The sequence below is a fragment of the Camelina sativa genome, chromosome 14 (assembly GCF_030686135.1).
Source record: "Camelina sativa cultivar CO46 ecotype springtype chromosome 14, ASM3068613v1".
In the NCBI taxonomy this organism is placed as follows: Eukaryota; Viridiplantae; Streptophyta; class Magnoliopsida; order Brassicales; family Brassicaceae; genus Camelina; species Camelina sativa.
In genome coordinates this window covers 27,820,868-27,839,415 of record NC_141893.1, presented here as the reverse complement: position 1 = coordinate 27,839,415, position 18,548 = coordinate 27,820,868, and the positions used below count along the sequence as shown (strand labels likewise).

Below are 18,548 nucleotides of genomic sequence, written 5' to 3'. Positions count from 1 at the left end.
GTTGTACCATTTGTCGTATATCACTCAGTTAAACTATTTGTACTAGTTGTTCAATTCTTTATTTATACAATGGTTTTTTTTTCAACACCCTCCACCTCAACTTTTAACACTCCACATCATTTTCTCTTTCTTCCACCTAATCATTCAACACCCAAATTAATTTTCACCTCTCCAATGGTTTTGTTTAATAATATTCAACACCTTACCCCACTATTTTCACTTTATATTTTTATTTTTTACTTAATTTGATAACAACAGATTTATAGTAATTTAAAATTAATAAAAGTCACATTATTATTTTTTAATTTAATCTTATATTTTTCTTAATATTTTAATATAACAAAAATAAAAATTATTATTATTAAAACAAATAAAATTACACAAACTTCAAATTCGGAAAATACAAACACAAGGACATATATGTTTAAAAACTTCAAATTTTAAAACCTCTTTAATCACGGAACATCCCGAATTTTGCCCATATGTGTTTCACTAGATCTGCTTGCAATTCATGATGGACATTTGAATCACGTAATTGACATCTAGCACGCACATGATTTGCAAAAGCAGGTAACACCTCAGTAGAGAATGGTTGTGATGTACTAGAACCAATTGCCTCAGACTGATCATAATCAGTCCAATGTTGCGCATATGTATCTCGCTCATCCTCAACAATCATATTATGTAATATAATACATGACCGCATGATCATAGCTAAATCGGCTATGTCCCACAAACGTGCTGGTTCACGAATGATTTTGAATCGAGCTTGTAACACTCCAAATGCACGTTCGATGTCCTTCCGACATCCCTCTTGGTGTTGTACAAATAACTTGTCTGGTTCACTTTGAGGAAGACAAATTGATTTGACGAAAGTTGGATAAGAAGGATAGATACCATCAGCTAGATAGTATGCCATATCATATGGGCGTTGGTTCACAAAGAAGTTCACTTTTGGAGTATTTCCTTGTTCAACATCATCGAACACTGGTGAACGATCTAGAACATTGATACCGTTCAATGTGCCTGGACACCCAAAAAAAGCATGCCATATCCATAGATCATCAGATGCAACTGCTTCAAGAATAACAGTGGTGGTTCCCTTATCTTCTCGAGTAAATTGACCTTCCCATGCCGTAGGACAATTTTTCCACTCCCAGTGCATGCAATCAATACATCCAATCATCCCCGGAAACCCCCGCATCTCGCTGACATGCAAAATTCTTTGGAGGTCATCTTGAGTTGGAGCTCTGAGATACACTTGCTCATACAAATGTATGATTCCTTCAAAATCTACGCAAGCACTCCAATGCTGTAGTACCTCCGATTTTGATGTACTCGTCGACCGCGTCTGCCGCCATACCATATGCTAACATTTGCATAGCTGTGGTACATTTCGCTAGTGGGGATATACCTTCTTTATTGGATGCGTCAACTCGTTGGGTGAAGTAGTTGTCACTGCTTGACAGGTCACGAACAATTCGGAGGAAAAATTGTTTTCGCATACGGAATCGACGACGAAACATTGCATCATCATATGTAGGTTGATCGGCAAAGTAGTCGTCAATCAATCTTTGGTTCGCGGCTACATGATCTCTCTTGAAGTATTTTCTTGTGCTACGACGTGGATAATCTTCTTCTATTTTGTTTCGACGCTCTCTAAACCGGTTCACGATGTATCTTTCTTCAATTTCTGACTGTCGTTTGTAAGCTTCAACATCAAAAGGAAAATCAGATGGATCTATTGAGGATCCACTGCTCCCAGATCCAGTGTTCCCTCCTACTTGACTACCATAACGTGGTTGATCACGAACAGCTTCCCATTTTGACATTAAATTAAATTGGCCTTTTGTAGAACTTGAATATAATTCATGCGCTTTTGCCAATACATCATTCTCCGACCAGCCGCTTTGTTGTAAACGCTTGGCGTTATCATAAGCACCAATCCATTTACCTAGTTTTTGATTCATGTAGTTGTAATGATTTCTGCATGAAGCTCCATCGCGAGGAGGATGAAATGAGCAATGCTCATTACAGTAGTCAGCAATTTTACCCCAATAAGCTTCACTTTTTTGGTTTTTACCAACAACGCTGTCTGTTCTATATTTAATCCATCCACTCAATAACACCAAATTTTGCTATGTTGTCCATTTGGGGCTTTTCCGGCGAGTTGGAGTTGAATCTTCTGTATTTGGAGTGGCTTCAGCACTGTTCATCCCTCCAAGAGTTACTTGCGTAGAAAATCCGGGAAATTCAATTTCTCTAACATCTTGAACACTTTCATTACCCGTTGGAGTAGAAGAATAAGGAGGTGGTTGAGATGAATATGGCATCATGGATCCATAATATGGATTATAGTTTGGAACAGATGACGGGATTGAAAAATTTGGTGGAAAGCCATAATTTGGGATATTTGGGATTGGTTGAAATAAGGATTTGGATAATTGTTGGGATTTGGAAATGGAAAAGGGTAATTAGTAGAATTTTGGGTAGGATTGTTTTTAGGATCCATTCCCAAAAAAAAAAATTGAAATAAACAAGAGTTTATGAGAGAAGAATTTGAAAATATAGTAGAAATGTTGGGTTTTTTTTTGTGTCGGAATAAAATGAATCAAGTCTCTATTTATAGACTTTTAAAAATGATGAATTTTGACATAAAAATTATTTTATAAAAAAATTATTTATTATATAATAATTGATTTTGAAATGATAAGATAAGAAAAACATCTCCAAAATCTTACTGTCCAATAAATATACGACACATGTCACTCTCATATATTTCTTTCTTTTTGCGACCAAAAAAAAAAACAAAAACGAAAATTGAATGTCGGCATATGTTTGTGGGGCCCAATTTTTTCGATCCAACCAATTAAATGAATTCAACACAAATGAATCCACGCCAGTTTTTACATTTTTTCAACAACTTCATTGGAGTTATTAAACTGTTGAAATAATTTTTCAAGAGGCCCATTGTAGATGGTCTTAGTTGTACCAATTCGTCGGTAATTTCATTAAGGGTAATTTGGGGATATCACATTTATTGGTGGTACTCGAATCAATTGCCGGAATGCCACTTTGTGGAAACAAATTATCGTGAATGCCATTTTTATGTTTTTATTTATTTTTTTAAATATTTTTTAAAATTAAAATGCATGGAAAAGACCAAAAACCCATACTTTATATTTACAATTATCATATCTTATTCCAAACACTTAACAAATTTCTTTCTCTTTTCTCTCCGCGAACAGATCTACAGATCTGAGAAAATAAAAAGTTTGATTTTTTTTAATCTCTCAGATTTCTCGTTTTTATTGTTCTTTGTGTGCCGCCATAGCCAAAGCTTATCTCGGTTCTCTATTTGTTGCACTGGAGATGGCGATTTGCGGCATTGTAAACAAAAGAGAGAGATTACAAGGAGAAGGTGGAGAATAACAGTAAAGATGGCGGAAGACAAGTTGATGGTGAAGCGGGGATATCAAGTGAAGGTTGGATGAGATATGTGAACAATCGCTGCAAGAGAAGACAGTCCACGGTGGAGAATCAACAAGCAGAGACGAGTTAGTGAGGATGGCGGCGCTAGGGTTTACAATTTTGTACCAGTTTTCCTATTTATTTTGTTAGTTATACCCAGTGTTCAAGAAAGCGCTAGGTGGTATCTGGGCGGTGACCTAGCGCCTAGCGCCTAGAACGCTTAGTCGGAGCCTAGACGGTTTTTAGGCGGTTTAGGCGTTACAACATAAAATATTATATATATAGAATTATATAAAAATATATATTAGAAAAAAAAATTAAGAATTATATATAAAAGTAAGAAAAAATACATTTATTTAAGTTATATTAACAACATATAAATGTTTATAATTAGATATACAAATATAAAACTTAATAATTTAAATATATGTAGTTAAAAATCAAAAATAAATATTAAAATAAAATTTATGTAATTTTAAGCGGTTCAGGCGGCTATCTAGGCGTCTGCTGAGCGCCTAGCGCCTAGACGGCGCCTAGGCGGCCGCCTAGACCGCTTTCTTGAACACTAATTATACCATTTGTTTCAGTTGTACTATTTAAAAATCGGGATCATGATCACCCTTGTCCGTACAACCACCGTCCGTACGACTCCAGTCGGGCCGTCCGTACAACTACCACCGGGCCGTCCGTACAACCTTGTGGAGAAGCCCATTCAAAGCCTTACAAGCCTCATGTGAAGCTCAACCAAAGTATCTAGATATTTCCTATGTTATCGTTGGCGACTTGAAGCAAGTGGGAAGCACAAGTCAACCGTTAGTCACATGTTGTGTTAAGGAGTCTAAGATGTCACTCTCATCATGAAAATCGTGTAGCATCTTGTATAGAATATTCTCTAGCTTTAGTGTCTATATTAAGATTGTACCCATGAATTAAATTAATCAAGAAGTTGAACTCTTCTTCTATACTCTTGTTACTCTCTACTCTCTCTCATAAACTCAACCCACAAACTCTCTTCTTCTTATTTCATACACTTTCGATTACACTTCTTTATAGAATCTAAATCTTACATGGTATGAGATCCTTGTTGTTCCTATCTACAAATCCTTCACTCATCACAAACTTCCGCTCTATCTCTTCTCTCCGTTTCTGTTTTGATCTCAAAAGTCGATTATCTTTAACCGTTGGGTAATACTATTGACCAACGGAAAAAAATCCATGGAAGGCACCAAGACCTTGATTGTTCCAGTTACTCTCAAAGGAGAGAACTACTTGTTGTGGGCGAGGACCACAAAGACAGCACTATACGGCCGAGGGCTTTGGACCCATATTACCACGAGTGAGGCTCCAAAGGAAGAGCCCACCAAATATGGCAAAGAAGCGGTCACAAGCGGTGGAGACAAATGGTTTCAAGAAGACCAAAGTGTTCTTGCCATCATTCAAAACTCCCTTGATGCTCCAATACTCGAAGCCTACTCATATTGCGAGACGGCCAAGGATCTATGGGAAACATTACAAAATGTGTTCGGCAAGACCACCAATTTAAACTGAGTATTTGAGATCAAGAGGGCCATTAACAACCTAAGCCAAGAAGAAATGGAGTTCACCAAACACCTTGGAAAGTTTCGGTCTCTTTGGGCTGAGCTTGAGATGCTTAGGCCGGCCACACTTAATCCGGCCATACTGAACGAGAGGCGAGAGCAAGACAAGGTGTTCGGCCTACTCCTCACACTGAATCCTTCTTATGATGATCTCATCAAACATATCTTGAGGTCGGATAAGCTTCCTAGCCTAGATGAGGTGTGTAGCCAGGTCCAAAAGGAGCATGGCTCCATGGGGCTGTTTGGAAGCAAAAGGGAGCTTGTAACCGCTAACAAGGTTAAAGTAGCGGCTGCAAACAAGAGCTACTATCAGCACGATGAAAAGAATCCTCCGGTGTGTGACCATTGCAAGAAGCCTGGTCACTTCAAGAGTCGGTGTTGGATACTCCATCCACACCTTAAAGTCAACCGACCCATGAACAACCGTGGAGGGCCGAGAGCGCATCAAGCCACCGTGGAACTTGCTATCACTGAACCTAATCAGCGAGTCACCGAAGGACAAGGCATGGCCCTAGCAGCTACTTCTGAACTTGTGAGGAAGTCAGACCTTGATGCTCTTATCAGAGCCCTCAAGGAAGCCTCTGGTAACTCCTATCTTGCCTTAAATCAAACTAAACCCCTCATAGTAGATTCTGGTGCTTCTCATCATATGATTAGCGATTCTAAACTGATTAGTGAAATTAAACCGGCTATTGGAAATGTGATTATAGCTAATGGTGAGAAAATACCAGTTGAGGGAGTTGGTAACTTAAAACTATTTGATAAAACATCTAAAGCATTTTACATGCCAAGTTTCACCTCTAACTTATTATCGATTAAGAGAGCTACAACTGACTTAAATTGCTATGCTATATTTGGTCCTAACAATGTGTATTTTCAGGATATTGAGACTAGTAAAGTACTTGGCCAAGGCTCCTCTAGAGATGACTTATATGTGCTTGAAGACTTGAATTTATCTTCTTCCAATGCTTCTTGTTTTAGTTCTATTTCTATTAAAGCAAACAATGTTATTTGGCATGCTAGACTAGGATATCCTCACTCTCGTGCTTTAGAGTTAATTTTCCCAAGTATTTCTTTCAAAAATGATGAATGTGAGGCTTATATCCTTGGTAAACATTGCAAATCTGTTTTTCCTAAGTCATTGACTATTTATGATAATTGTTTTGATCTTGTTCATTCTGATGTTTGGACCTCTCCATGTTTATCTAGAGACAATCAGAAATATTTTGTCACTTTTATTGATGAAAAATCTAAGTATACTTGGCTAACCTTGCTTCCATCTAAAGATAGAGTTCTTGAAGCTTTTATTAATTTTCAAAATTATGTGACTAACCATTATAATGCCAAGATTAAGATTTTGAGAGCAGATAATGGTGGGGAGTACACAAGTCATGCATTCAAACAACATCTCACCAAACATGGCATAATTCACCAAACAAGTTGCCCCTACACCCCCACAACAAAATGGTGTTGCTGAGAGAAAGAATAGGCATCTCATGGAAGTTGCAAGATCCAAGATGTTCCACACCAATGTACCCAAACGTTTTTGGGGAGACGCTGTTCTTGCCGCATGCTATCTCATCAACCCGATTCCCACAAAGATCCTACATGATGTCTCTCCATTTGAGGTACTCAATAAAGAAAAACCCACCTTTGATCACTTACGTGTGTTTGGGTGTACTTGTTTTGTCTTAAAACAAGGTGAATTACGAGACAAACTCGATGCCAAAAGTACCAAAAGCATGTTTCTTGGCTATTCCACAACCCAAAAAGGCTACAAATGCTATGAACCTGAGTCTAGACGTGTCCTGGTTTCTCGAGATGTTAAATTTGTTGAACATCAAGGCTATTATGACAAGAAAAATTGGGAAGGGATCAAAGACCTACCCACTTCCGCATCCGATCGGACAAGGAACCTCCGGATCATCCTTGAACGGCTAAGTGTTGACAACGATCGGGCCAATCAAAATCCAGTTGGGCCAAACTCTTCAGGAGAGCCTCATTCACATGAGGAGGCTGAATCAAGTCAACCAACTGCCGCTGAACCAGATCCTAACCAGATAGACGCAACCCATGTCAATGAAGATGCAACTGAGGTTCATTATGAGGAAGAACGCACACCAACCGAAGCTGGAGATAAAGAAGATGATCATGAGGGTGTTATACCACTACGGCGTAGCCAGCGTCTCAAGTTTCACCCATCAAACTGGAAGAACACTCGCGTGTACTATAACAATGCAGCAGTAGCACATTCGATCCAAGTTGTATGCACACTTGCTCATTTACCTGTGGAAAATCAAGCCTTTCTCACTCAAGTTGATAGTCATTCGATACCACAAACATATGAAGAAGCCAAAGATCATAAGGTGTGGTGTGATGCAGTCCAAGACGAAAGAACGGCCATAGAGACAAATCACACATGGGACGAGGCTGATCTACCTAAAGGGAAGAAGGCCGTTATGTCCAAATGGATATTTACAATCATGTATCAAAGTGACGGGGAGATTGAACGCCACAAAGCACGACTGGTGGCAAGAGGCTTCACGCAAACGTACGGGGAGGATTATAGGGATACGTTTGCTCTGGTGGCTAAACTACATACGGTTCGTGTGGTTCTATCGTTGGCAGTCAACTTGAAATGGGAATTGTGGCAGATGGACGTTAAAAATGCGTTTCTACAAGGCGAATTGGAGTATGAAGTCTACACGAGACCACCACCTGGCCTAGAAGACACGATCGGTCCGGGCAAGGTGCTTAAGCTCAACAAAGCAATATATGGACTAAAACAATCACCAAGGGCATGGTACCACAAGCTAAGTTCGGGGCTTCAGGAGATCCGTGCCTGACCATACCCTGTTCACCTATCCTAGCACCAAAGGTATCATAGTTATTTTTGTATATGTTGATGACATCATCATATCAGGGAATGACTTGGTAGGTATTCAAGAAACTAAGACATTTTTGAAGTCAGTTTTTGATATTAAGGACCTTGGTGAGTTAAAATACTTCTTAGGGATAGAAGTGTGTCGCTCGGAAGAGGGATTATTTCTATCTCAAAGAAAATATGCTATTAACCTCTTAAATGAAGTAGGGAAGCTTGGATCAAGACCGGTTAGTACACCGCTGGATGAGAACTACAAAGTGTGTTGTGAGGGGGAGCTAGAAGACCAACCATTTGAGAATGTAGCTCAATATAGAAGATTGGTTGGTAAGCTCATTTACTTAACTATCACTAGACCGGATATTTTTTTTGATGTGAACCAGTCCAGTCAGCACATGCAAGCTCCGAAGATCCACCACTAGAACATAGTCAACCGGATTCTCAAGTATATCAAAGGATCACCGGGCCAGGGTATTTGGATGGGATGCAACAACAACACAGAGCTTGTAGGCTATTGTGATGCGGATTATGCAGGAGACCGAGACGACCGTCGATCAACAACCGGCTAATGTACCTTCCTAGGAGGCAACCTTGTAACATGGAAGAGCAAGAAGCAGAATCCCTATCTAGCGCTGAGTCGGAGTATAAGGCAATGCGTAAGCTTACTACCGAGTTGATGTGGCTCAAGAATCTACTTAAAGACCTTGGAGTTGAAATTACCAAGCCTATCACTATGCATTGTGATAATGAAGCAGCCATCCATATTGCAACCAACTCGGTGTTCCACGAGAGAACAAAACATATTGAAGTCGATTGTCACAAGGTTCGAGAGCAAATTCAACTAGGAGTCACTATCCCGTGTCACACCGAGAGCTCCGAGCAATTGGCCGATGTATTCACCAAAGCAGCTAGCCCACAAGTGTGTGAATACATACACTCAAAGCTTGGACTCATGGACCTCACCAAACCATGAGAGCCTACACTCTTTTTCCCTTAAGTATAGTTTTCCCAAGTGGTTTTCTATACGAAGGTTTTTTTTAATGAGGTAGGTGATCAATGGTTCAAGCTTTTGTCATGGGGTCCAATGACTAAGCTTGAGGGAGAGTATAAATTGGGATCATGATCACTCTTGTCCGTACAACCACCGTCCGTACGACTCCAGCCGGGCCGTCCGTACAACCTTGTGGAGAAGCCCATTCAAAGCTTTACAAGCCTCATGTGAAGCTCAACCAAAGTATCTAGATCCTTCCTATGTTACCGTTGGCGACTTGAAGCAAGTGGGAAACACAAGTCAACCGTTAGTCACATGTTGTGTTAAGGAGTCTAAGATGTCACTCTCATCATGAAAATCGTGTAGCATCTTGTATAGAATATTCTCTAGCTTTAGTGTCTATATTAGGATTGTACCCATGAATTAAATTAATCAAGAAGTTGAACTCTTCTTCTATACTCTTGTTACTCTCTACTCTCTCTCATAAACTCAAACCGCAAACTCTCTTCTTCTTATTTCATACACTTTCGATTACACTCCTTTATAGAATCTAAATCTTACACTATTATTTCTTAGTTATTATACCTTTTGTACTAGTTGTTCTATTATCTCTCAGTTATATTAGTTGTACCAAGTGTTATATAACTTTCGATTGTATCATTTGTACTACTTGTCCTATTACATCTTAGTTATACTAGTTGTATCATTCGTCGAATATCACTCAGTTAAACTATTGTACTAGTTGTTCAATTCTTTTTTTAGTTGTACCAATTCGTCAATAATTTCATTAAGGGTAATTTGGAGATATCACATTTATTGGTGGCACTTAGATTACAAAGTGGCATACAGATTATTGTTTTTCCCAAAATGGCATTCTAGCCTATGCTCGTGGCACTCAGATTACAAAGTGGCACAGATCATTGTTTTTCCCAAAGTGGCACACAGATTAGTGAGATTTGGGGTAGCTATCCGCAACTACAAAAAAAAAAAGGTTCACTTGACGCTATATTATAAATTTAGCAAGTATGAAAATTGATCAAAGAAAGCCTAACCTGAATGGTTGATGCCTTGCAAGCATCACTCTCAATAATTCAACGTTTTTGGTTTCTTGAACACTTTTAAGAGATCCCTTTTCAAGGAAGGTTACATAGTCAGTTGTGAAAATATAAACAACTTTAGAATATAACGGTGGTCATTAGATAAATTTTAAATCATAGATTTGGTACCTATCGTCAGAATCAAAAGCACGTGAACCACAATTATTTTGTAAAAACTATCACCTGGAAAATTTTGCAAATACTAGTTTTAAGAGTTAAAGTGTTCGATATGGCTTTCAATTCGGTTTTGATTTGAGTTTCCTCGCTGATTTTCATTCTCATATTTCTACCTTTTTTTTTTTGGGTCAAATCTCATATTTCTACTTTATGAATGAAGTATCCAAAGTAACATCACTGTAGGGCTTCAGATGAAACAAAAAAAACTTAGTTCGGGGATGGCGGTTACGAATTATTCTGAGTTCAACGAAGAGTTTTGGCTTTAAATGAACCATAACCGGATTAAACAATAGAAACCACAGAACATTCTATGACTTATTGGCAAGAAATGTCTCAAAACTAAACCCCGAAGAAGATACAAAGAACCAAAAAAACTTAGCCGAGGATAGTGGTTTCAGCAATCATAAAAAAACTTAGCCGAGGATAGTGGTTTCAGCAATCATTGAGATTACAAGGTAAGGATCCATATTAGAAGAAGGCCTTCTATCTTCAAAATACCCTTTTCCTTCTCTCTCTGTATCTCTTCCTACTCTCACCGATGCTCCACGATCCGCCACTCCCTACACGCAAAAGGTTAAAGTTACATAGAGATTATGAACCAAAATATAACTATATGATTTGATCTCCTACGTACCCAAGAGAATTTGTTGATGTCTGCGGTTTCATGCTTCCCAGTGAGACGCCTCTCGTTGCCTTCACCATAAGCCGCAATGTGTTGTTTGTGTTTCACTTCAAGCTTCTTTATTGCTTCCTTAATCAAATCAAGTCCTCCATCTTTCCTCATCGATTTTGTACTGAAGTTCGTATGAGCCGCTGCTCCATTCCAATCACCCTAACCACCATAAAAAAAACAACCTCAACAAACTTGACAGTCAAGAAAACTCGGTTCTAAAATAGAAACAAAACAAAGTCTTGATGATCATCACATACCTCTATTGGTTTTGGATCGTATGAGACAATCACATCGGATATCTCAGTAATCCTCTGCCCAGGAAAACACAATGATTCGTATTAGAATACAAGAAACCAAAGTTTAGTGCATCAGAAATGAGATAAGACCTAGAGTGATTTACAAGAGATATAGGTCAATTCCACTCGTTTCAAATTCATTTTTGATTTGAAAGCCCATGAAACTTAATAAGAACAAAGATAAGTTGTAGCGGTTTCTTACCTCAAGAATGTAACGAGCAACCCATAACTGATCACCTGCACCGACACCAACTGTAGGGCTGATTTGAAACTCCCACTGTCCAGGCATGACTTCAGCATTGGCTCCACCGATACTTAAACCGGCGTAAAGACAAGCTTTATAGTGAGCATCAACAATGTCACGACCAAAGGCTTTGTCTGCACCAACTGCACAATAGTACGGTCCCTGTTTGTTCAAACACACAAAAAAAAAAAGAAGAAGCCATATTCGCTATAAGAAACTTGTTCTTGATATAACAGTTAGTGTATGCATTTTTTATGGAGACTTTAATTACTCATAAGTGTGTACCTGAGGACCAGGAAAGCCACCAAGAGGCCATCCTAATGGCCACTTCACGTCTTTCTTAAGTAATGTGTATTCTTGCTCTATCCCAAACCTAACCAATTATACAGCAAAATTTCAAACAAAGTTTAAACTGAAATCTATTCCTAAATCGCTCGGTATCAGAACTTTTACACCCAACTATACAAGTTAAACTTAACCCAAATTTAGTCATAACGAACTGAAATTAACCAAATTGGTTTAGAGAGAAATATGTAGTTTATAAACAATTCTCAAACCAAACCGATCCAAACCAAATTTAGTCATAGTTCAATTGAGTTTTTTTTATTCTATAGGCTATGTATAATTTAGCTTACCAAGGCTCTTCAGCGTTCACATTGGGATGATCGAAGATTTTGACGGCTTTGTTCCTATTGTTGGTCGGAATTGGATTTCCGGCTGGTGTGTAGGCATCACACATCACCTGATTTATATATTCATAATTAAACATAGATTTATAAGAATCACTAATCAAGAAAATAGGATAATTCTTGTACTAAAAAATTTAGATGAGCTTACCAGAATGTGGTTACCTTTCCTGAATGGATCTTTGTATATTGCCTGAGGACTTTTTTTTTGCATTCATTCCAAAAACAAAACTCTTTTCAATCAAATTTTTTAAAAAAGTATTACTAAAATTATGTGTATAGGAGGGGATGGAGAAGATTTACTATAGAATGACTTCACTGTCATCTCCAGCAGCTTGGTCGGTGCTTGATCCGTCGTAGTTCCATTTTGGAAGCTTTGATGGATCACTTACTGGTCCTGGTAATGTCTGTTAACAATATAACATTTTTTTTTTTTTGTTATACAAATTAGAGAGAGACTGTGTAAATATATATATGAATACCCTGGCTTTGCTTCTAATGTCCATGCCAGACCCACCGATCCTGTTCTCAAGATAAAACAGAGTAATATGAGAAAACTAAACAAATGTTTTATGTCGTGAACAGAGACATGCAAGATCATTAATGTGTAAAAATCAAGATCGTACCATATGTATTCAGCGATGATCTTCTTGGTGTCAGTGAGATCGAGGTTTAGGAGATCTGATAGTGGAGACATCATCTCTGTGGTCTAAAATATGAAGAAGAAGAAGATTAAACCAGTGTGATCAGATTGGTTTTATCTGCCTCACTTTCACTTTGCAGTATTTATCACAGAGAAGCGGCTAATTCTCTTGAGATCCTATTTTATTGTTTTCTAAACAATTATCGTTGATTAGTTAATAACAACATTACAAAGCTTTGAACCATTTCATTTGAGAGAGTTTCTCAAATGGTGTAACAGTAACAGATTCATTAATGAAACAATACAGACATGTCAGTGTAAAAAGACACCTATCAGAGGCGCACATCTTCCACGTGGATAAGCTTACGATTTCACTTTTGTGCATATACAAAAGATTCTAAAAAAGCTGAGAAGAACCTAAAAGATGTGTCAGGGTACTTTATGTTTTGAACATTTAAGATCAGACAAACTCACTAGTAGTAGTTAGGATTTCTCTATGAGTATATATATCTGATTACAGTCTGTCAACCAATCTATTTAGCTGAGCATACGATATCACCTGCAGTAATTTCAAAAATTGTGGATCAAAACAAAAACGTTTTTTCCTTTGATTGAGAATGAACTTAACGAATACTGGAGAGCTGTAGGAAGACAACATATAGTAAGAGACAGAGAGACATTGGAAATTTTGATAAGGGTCACGTAAAGTCCCCAATAAGATGTCGTCAAGTCTTGATGCTTAGTACGACTGTTCTACAACATTTCCAGCCAATTACATATCTCAAGATCAACTTACTCTCAAAAGACTTAATACAACCCATTATTCCTGAAGTGAACACAGAAACAAAACAAAACAGATGGGATTTGGCTACACATCTAACAATCACTAAACACTGAGATTTAATAGTTTTCACCTACAGGTCTAGAAGGAAAGAGGCGCATAAGAAAAGTGATAAACGACCAGAGACACATAACAGCTAGAAATTGCAAAGTCACAACCAAACCAACGAGCGCAACTCCTCGCTCTGTAATTTCTGGAGTAGTTGCCGCATCTTTCATCATAAACATCAGCCTTTGAACAAAAGTCGCTGCTCTTGTCACCTGATACAGCCTATACACCTGCCATTACATACAACCATAGTTACTCAAAACAAGACTAATCACATCATGGTCCAATGCTTGTTGTTAATTGCCTAAAAGGGTTTCTCACACAAGACAAAAATGTTCCACATCAGTGTATAAGTTTACCTCAAAGACTATTGGAACAATGGGCCAACATGATGAGCCACGTCTTTCAAGCCGAGCCTCAAAACCTCGTTGAACAGCACAGCCAACTAAGAAAGGAAGCACTGCGATCAACGCATCTATTCCGAGAGTTGGCCAAGTCATATATACAGCAAATACAGGAACTACAACTTTTAAACCCATCGTGAGGAATGCAGACGTAAGGTATCCCCTCAGTCCAGTGATCAGACCCCATCTCTTGGAGCTGAAGTCTAAGTACGGCCTCTGCACTCGATCAGTCACAGACAGGAATATCGCAAGACCAGCATAAAACACCGTCTCCAAGCAAAACGAAGTAACAATTTCTGCAACAAAAAAGTACAATTTTACTAACCTGATAAAAGAGCGCATCAAAATGAGTATCACATAATAAACGAGAGCCAGATCATAAGGGATGCCTCTTAAATGAAACTCCTGGATACTTATGGTTCTTTCTTAAGGTTTGGTCATGTCTTTTTCATTGTAATGGACAATACAAGATCAACAAAAGGATTCTATTAGTGCACATCAGAATACAAATTCAAAACCTATCAAAACAGATAAAATTTAAGAGAAGCCTACACTTAGACATGACCGGTTAGCAGATGTAACACCATTAAGATAGAACCTACTCTATTTGTCCCTAAGGATGCATAAAAAGTTAACACTTGAAAGATGATTGATAAATTTAAAACAACAGAGCATAAAAGCAGTCAGAGCGAAATATTAACTTACCAGCAACAGTGTCGTTTTTGAAAGTAGCTTCGATGGCACCAGTAAGAAAGAACTGTGGAAGAATCAATGAAGCAATCAAGACAACAGGAGCCAAAAGCCACAAGAAAGAACCTTTCTCTTCTTGGAACGGAGCTGAAACAAGCTTGCTTTCTTCAACCAGCTGATGGGTTAGGCCGTTGAAAGAAACAGAACCTGATTTCCCACGGAACAGCTCAGCTCGAGCATAGTTACTCTTTTCGAATTGCTTCTTTTCAGGCCTTGATTCAGCATTAGAAGAACACAACAGTACACGACCTCGGCTCAATTGCGGTCTGTTCCAAACAAGGGTTTCTGAATCAACAAAGACAAAAGGATCAGTCTTTTTGCTACATGTTGGGTGAATCAAAAGTCGGTTTGTTTAGATAGATAGATACTTACGTCTGGAATCAAGTCTTTGACGCTTTGCAAATGTGGATAAACCCTAGTAGAGAAATGAAGAGAAATTGACAAATTTTAGGATAAGGTTTTAGGAGAAATGAAATTGAAAAATGCAAAATTTGACTTACAAAAGGATTAGAGAGTAAATGTGGAGATGAAAAGTCAAGTCTTGGAGGAAGAAACCCTAAGCAAATAGCTTTCGATTCCATTTTTTCGTTAGGGTTTTTGTGTTCTTTCTTCTTCTTGTCAACAGCTGCTTAAACCCACTCTTAAAAAACCTGCCCACCAACAAATATATCTCTTCACTTTCAGTTCTCTTTTTTTACTCACTCAAATTTAAATATTATTATAACTTATTCGAATTTTTATTCAATTTTCTTTTTCGCTGGTTCTTTTTCACTGTTTATTTTGTATACACAGCTATAAACATTTTATATAAACAATAGTTTTGATTTTTGATCAAATCCCTTTTTTAATAAAAAGAAAGTATACAACATAGTTTTTATAAATTTATATTTTTAATAAATAGTTACAAATAAGTTATATATTAATTCATATACTAATCGGTTACATCTAAATATTAGATGCAACTTTAATTAGGAATATTGCAAATTGGTAATTGATATATTAATGGTAACAATTAAAAAGGGAAGTACACAACATAGTTTTTGTACACTTTACATTTTTAATAAATGATTACAAATATTTACAAATAAGTTATAAATATGTTATAGATTAATTCATATATTAATCGGTTACACCTAAATATTGGGTGCAACCTTAATTAGGAATATTTCAAATTGATAATTAATATATCAATGGTAACAATTAAAAAGAAAAGTACACAACATAGTTTTTGTAGACTTTATATTTTGAATAATTAGTTACAAATGGTTACAAATAGGTTATATATTAATTCATATATTAATCATAGATACAAATATGTTATAGATTAATACAAATAGGTCATATATTCATATATTAATTTAAATGGTTACAAATAGGTTATAAATATGTTATAGATTAATTCATATATTAATCGGTTACACCTAAATATTGGATGCAACCTTAATTAGAAATATTCCAAATTGATAATTGATTTATTAATGGTAACAAATAAAATCATTGATATTCCAAACTGTATTTTCGGAAGATTTTAGTCCTATATAAAGTGTTTCTAAAGATTTTTAAACACAATATTACAAATTTATTTTCTACAGATTTTATTAATAAATCATAATGTTCAATAAAAACTAGGACCTGTGCTAGAACACGGATTGAAATTTTGTTATTTATATTTTAAATTTAATATTTATATACTCTAGTACGGATTAAATTTTTATATTCTCTAGCACGGAACCTGCTAGACACATTCTATCACGGGTTAATAATTTTAGAACAATTCTTGGGTTCACTCCTAAATGAACCCATTTGTTCACTTCTCCTTATTTTAGCCAATGAGAATATGACATCTCATGATACATTTAATAACCTATTTATTCACCTCCTTATAAAATAAGGAAACAAAATTTGTATACATTATTATAAAATTAAAAATTTAAACCGTTTATTTATAAACCCAAACCGATATATAATTTCATTCTAATTGTAAAATCTAAACCATAACCATCTCATTTGTAAACCTAAACCGATATATAATTTCATTCTAATTGTAAAATCTAAACCATAACCATCTCATTTGTAAACCCAAACCGACATATAATTTCCTTCTAATTGAAAAATCTAAACCCTAACCATCTCATTTGTAAACCCAAACCGACATATAATTTCGTTCTACTTATAAAATCTAAACCCTAACTATCTCATTTGTAAACCCAAACCGACATATAATTTTGTTTTAATTGTAAAATCTAAACCCTAACCACTTCATTTGTAAACCCAAACCGACATATAATCTTGTTTGAATTATAGAATATCTAAACCCTAATCACCTTATTTGTAAACCCAAACCGATACATCATTTCATTCTAATTGTAAAATCCAAACCAAGCCAATATTTAACTTTCCTTAAAAAAATTTATACAGAATTTGTTTCTTTAATATGTATTGCTTTTTAATTTAATTTTGATTTATTTTTTTTAAACAAGATAATGTAGAAAAAATTCTGATTGGTTGAAAAAGAAGAAGTGAACAAGAAGGTTCACCTAGGAGTGAACCTAAGTATTTCTCATAATTTTATATACTCTAGCATGAGTTAAAATTAACAATATAAGAGGGTGGTATTGGTTTGAGATTGATGAAGATTTTTAAAGAGTTCAACAAAATCATTAAAAGTGAATAAGTAAAAGATTGTTAAAGGTTGCTAGAGAGTTTTGTTGATTAGTTTTCTAAAATCTTGTAAAGTCCTCCAAACAATCCCTGTATTTTTATGATATTTTTCATGAATTTATTTTGTAAAGAAAGTGTCTAAAATCATGAACCAATAACATAATAATTGAACTCATTAACAATCATAGATTCATTTGTTTTAATTGAATAACACAAAATTTTAATGACTTTATAAAAATCTGAATCCAATAATTTAGATTTGTTAAGATTTTAAATGATTTTTTACAAATTACAAACTAATAACACTAAACTTTAATATAATTTAACAAAATCTTAGATCAAATAACAACAAATTATACATAACATTTAAAATCTTTAAAACTCTATTCAAATCTCAACCTAATAACCCCAATAAAACATACATAATAGATTTAAATTACATGAGTGATATTTAACATAAAAATTGTTTACATAAATTACATGCAAATAATATAATAAACAATTAAATATATAATATTTTAAAATGATGAAATGTATTTCAAACCTTGTTAGAGCATGGATCCAAATCCAAATCTAGTTTCTGTTTATTTATGCAAACAAATTGTTTTTTTGGTCAACAAATCTCTGGACAAAATCAATTTCAATAATTATTTCATAAAAAAACCATAAATTTGTAAGGAAATTAAAGTCTCGTGATGTTTAATGGTGTTTACAATTTTATACTATTTAGTTTGGGAACAGAAGCGTTTTTAGCTTTGGCAAAACAGTGAAGATTGGGTTGAGGATTTTGGGGAAAAAAGGAGGCTCAGCTTATAACCTTTGGAAACTTTAGCATCATTCTACTACCCACCACACTTTTTTTCAGGGTGCTCGTAGCAGCTGTAAGTCCGGCCTTTTTTTCATCATCGCCACCGTTTTTTTAATTTAAAAAAAAAAAACAAACAAAGACGAACTCAAAACCAACCTATACGTTTACCTCAGAAATTACAAAATCACAGATGACAAATGGGCTTAAGACGATTGTTAAACTGAAATACTTTATAAGAATAAAAAAGAAGTCAAAAACGCTGCACGAAAATCAGATGGA

General features: G+C 36.0%; 2 protein-coding genes, 1 non-coding gene and 1 pseudogene across 3 annotated transcripts; all 4 read right to left on the bottom strand.

Moving 5' to 3' along the window:
- Nucleotides 1-451: 451 nt before the first annotated feature.
- On the bottom strand, nt 452-2,512 carry LOC104742364 (uncharacterized; annotated as a pseudogene).
- A 7,964-nt stretch (nt 2,513-10,476) lies between these two features.
- LOC104742363 (glutamine synthetase cytosolic isozyme 1-5) lies at nt 10,477-13,046 on the bottom strand. The gene is made up of 10 exons (XM_019235266.2): nt 12,741-13,046; nt 12,597-12,636; nt 12,418-12,521; nt 12,266-12,314; nt 12,064-12,170; nt 11,714-11,801; nt 11,387-11,590; nt 11,146-11,199; nt 10,850-11,047; nt 10,477-10,775 (listed from the first exon to the last, which is right to left on the bottom strand). The coding sequence occupies exons 1-10, from the start codon at nt 12,812-12,814 to the stop codon at nt 10,629-10,631; spliced, it is 1,065 nt and encodes a 354-aa protein (XP_019090811.2). The 5' UTR covers nt 12,815-13,046; the 3' UTR covers nt 10,477-10,628.
- Nucleotides 13,047-13,443: 397 nt separating this feature from the next.
- LOC104742362 (uncharacterized) lies at nt 13,444-15,492 on the bottom strand. The gene is made up of 5 exons (XM_010463365.3): nt 15,301-15,492; nt 15,173-15,215; nt 14,756-15,085; nt 14,006-14,346; nt 13,444-13,876 (listed from the first exon to the last, which is right to left on the bottom strand). The coding sequence occupies exons 1-5, from the start codon at nt 15,379-15,381 to the stop codon at nt 13,658-13,660; spliced, it is 1,014 nt and encodes a 337-aa protein (XP_010461667.2). The 5' UTR covers nt 15,382-15,492; the 3' UTR covers nt 13,444-13,657.
- A 2,769-nt stretch (nt 15,493-18,261) lies between these two features.
- LOC147928711 (small nucleolar RNA snoR113) lies at nt 18,262-18,372 on the bottom strand. The gene has a single exon (XR_015581201.1). It is a non-coding gene; the product is annotated as a small nucleolar RNA snoR113 (small nucleolar RNA).
- Nucleotides 18,373-18,548: the final 176 nt, after the last annotated feature.

What these genes read in the sequence shown, in the direction of transcription:
- LOC104742363 (XM_019235266.2), bottom strand. Translation starts at nt 12,814, where the DNA reads ATGATGTCTCCACTATCAGATCTCCTAAACCTCGATCTCACTGACACC. An exon ending in ATCATCGCTGAATACATATG is followed by an intron (nt 12,637 to 12,740) that starts GTACGATCTTGA and finishes TCTTGAGAACAG; the next exon opens with GATCGGTGGGTCTGGCATGG. An exon ending in TTGCTCGTTACATTCTTGAG is followed by an intron (nt 11,200 to 11,386) that starts GTAAGAAACCGC and finishes TTTCCTGGGCAG; the next exon opens with AGGATTACTGAGATATCCGA.
- LOC104742362 (XM_010463365.3), bottom strand. Translation starts at nt 15,381, where the DNA reads ATGGAATCGAAAGCTATTTGCTTAGGGTTTCTTCCTCCAAGACTTGAC. An exon ending in CAAAAACGACACTGTTGCTG is followed by an intron (nt 14,347 to 14,755) that starts GTAAGTTAATAT and finishes TTTTTGTTGCAG; the next exon opens with AAATTGTTACTTCGTTTTGC. An exon ending in TTGTTCCAATAGTCTTTGAG is followed by an intron (nt 13,877 to 14,005) that starts GTAAACTTATAC and finishes ATGTAATGGCAG; the next exon opens with GTGTATAGGCTGTATCAGGT.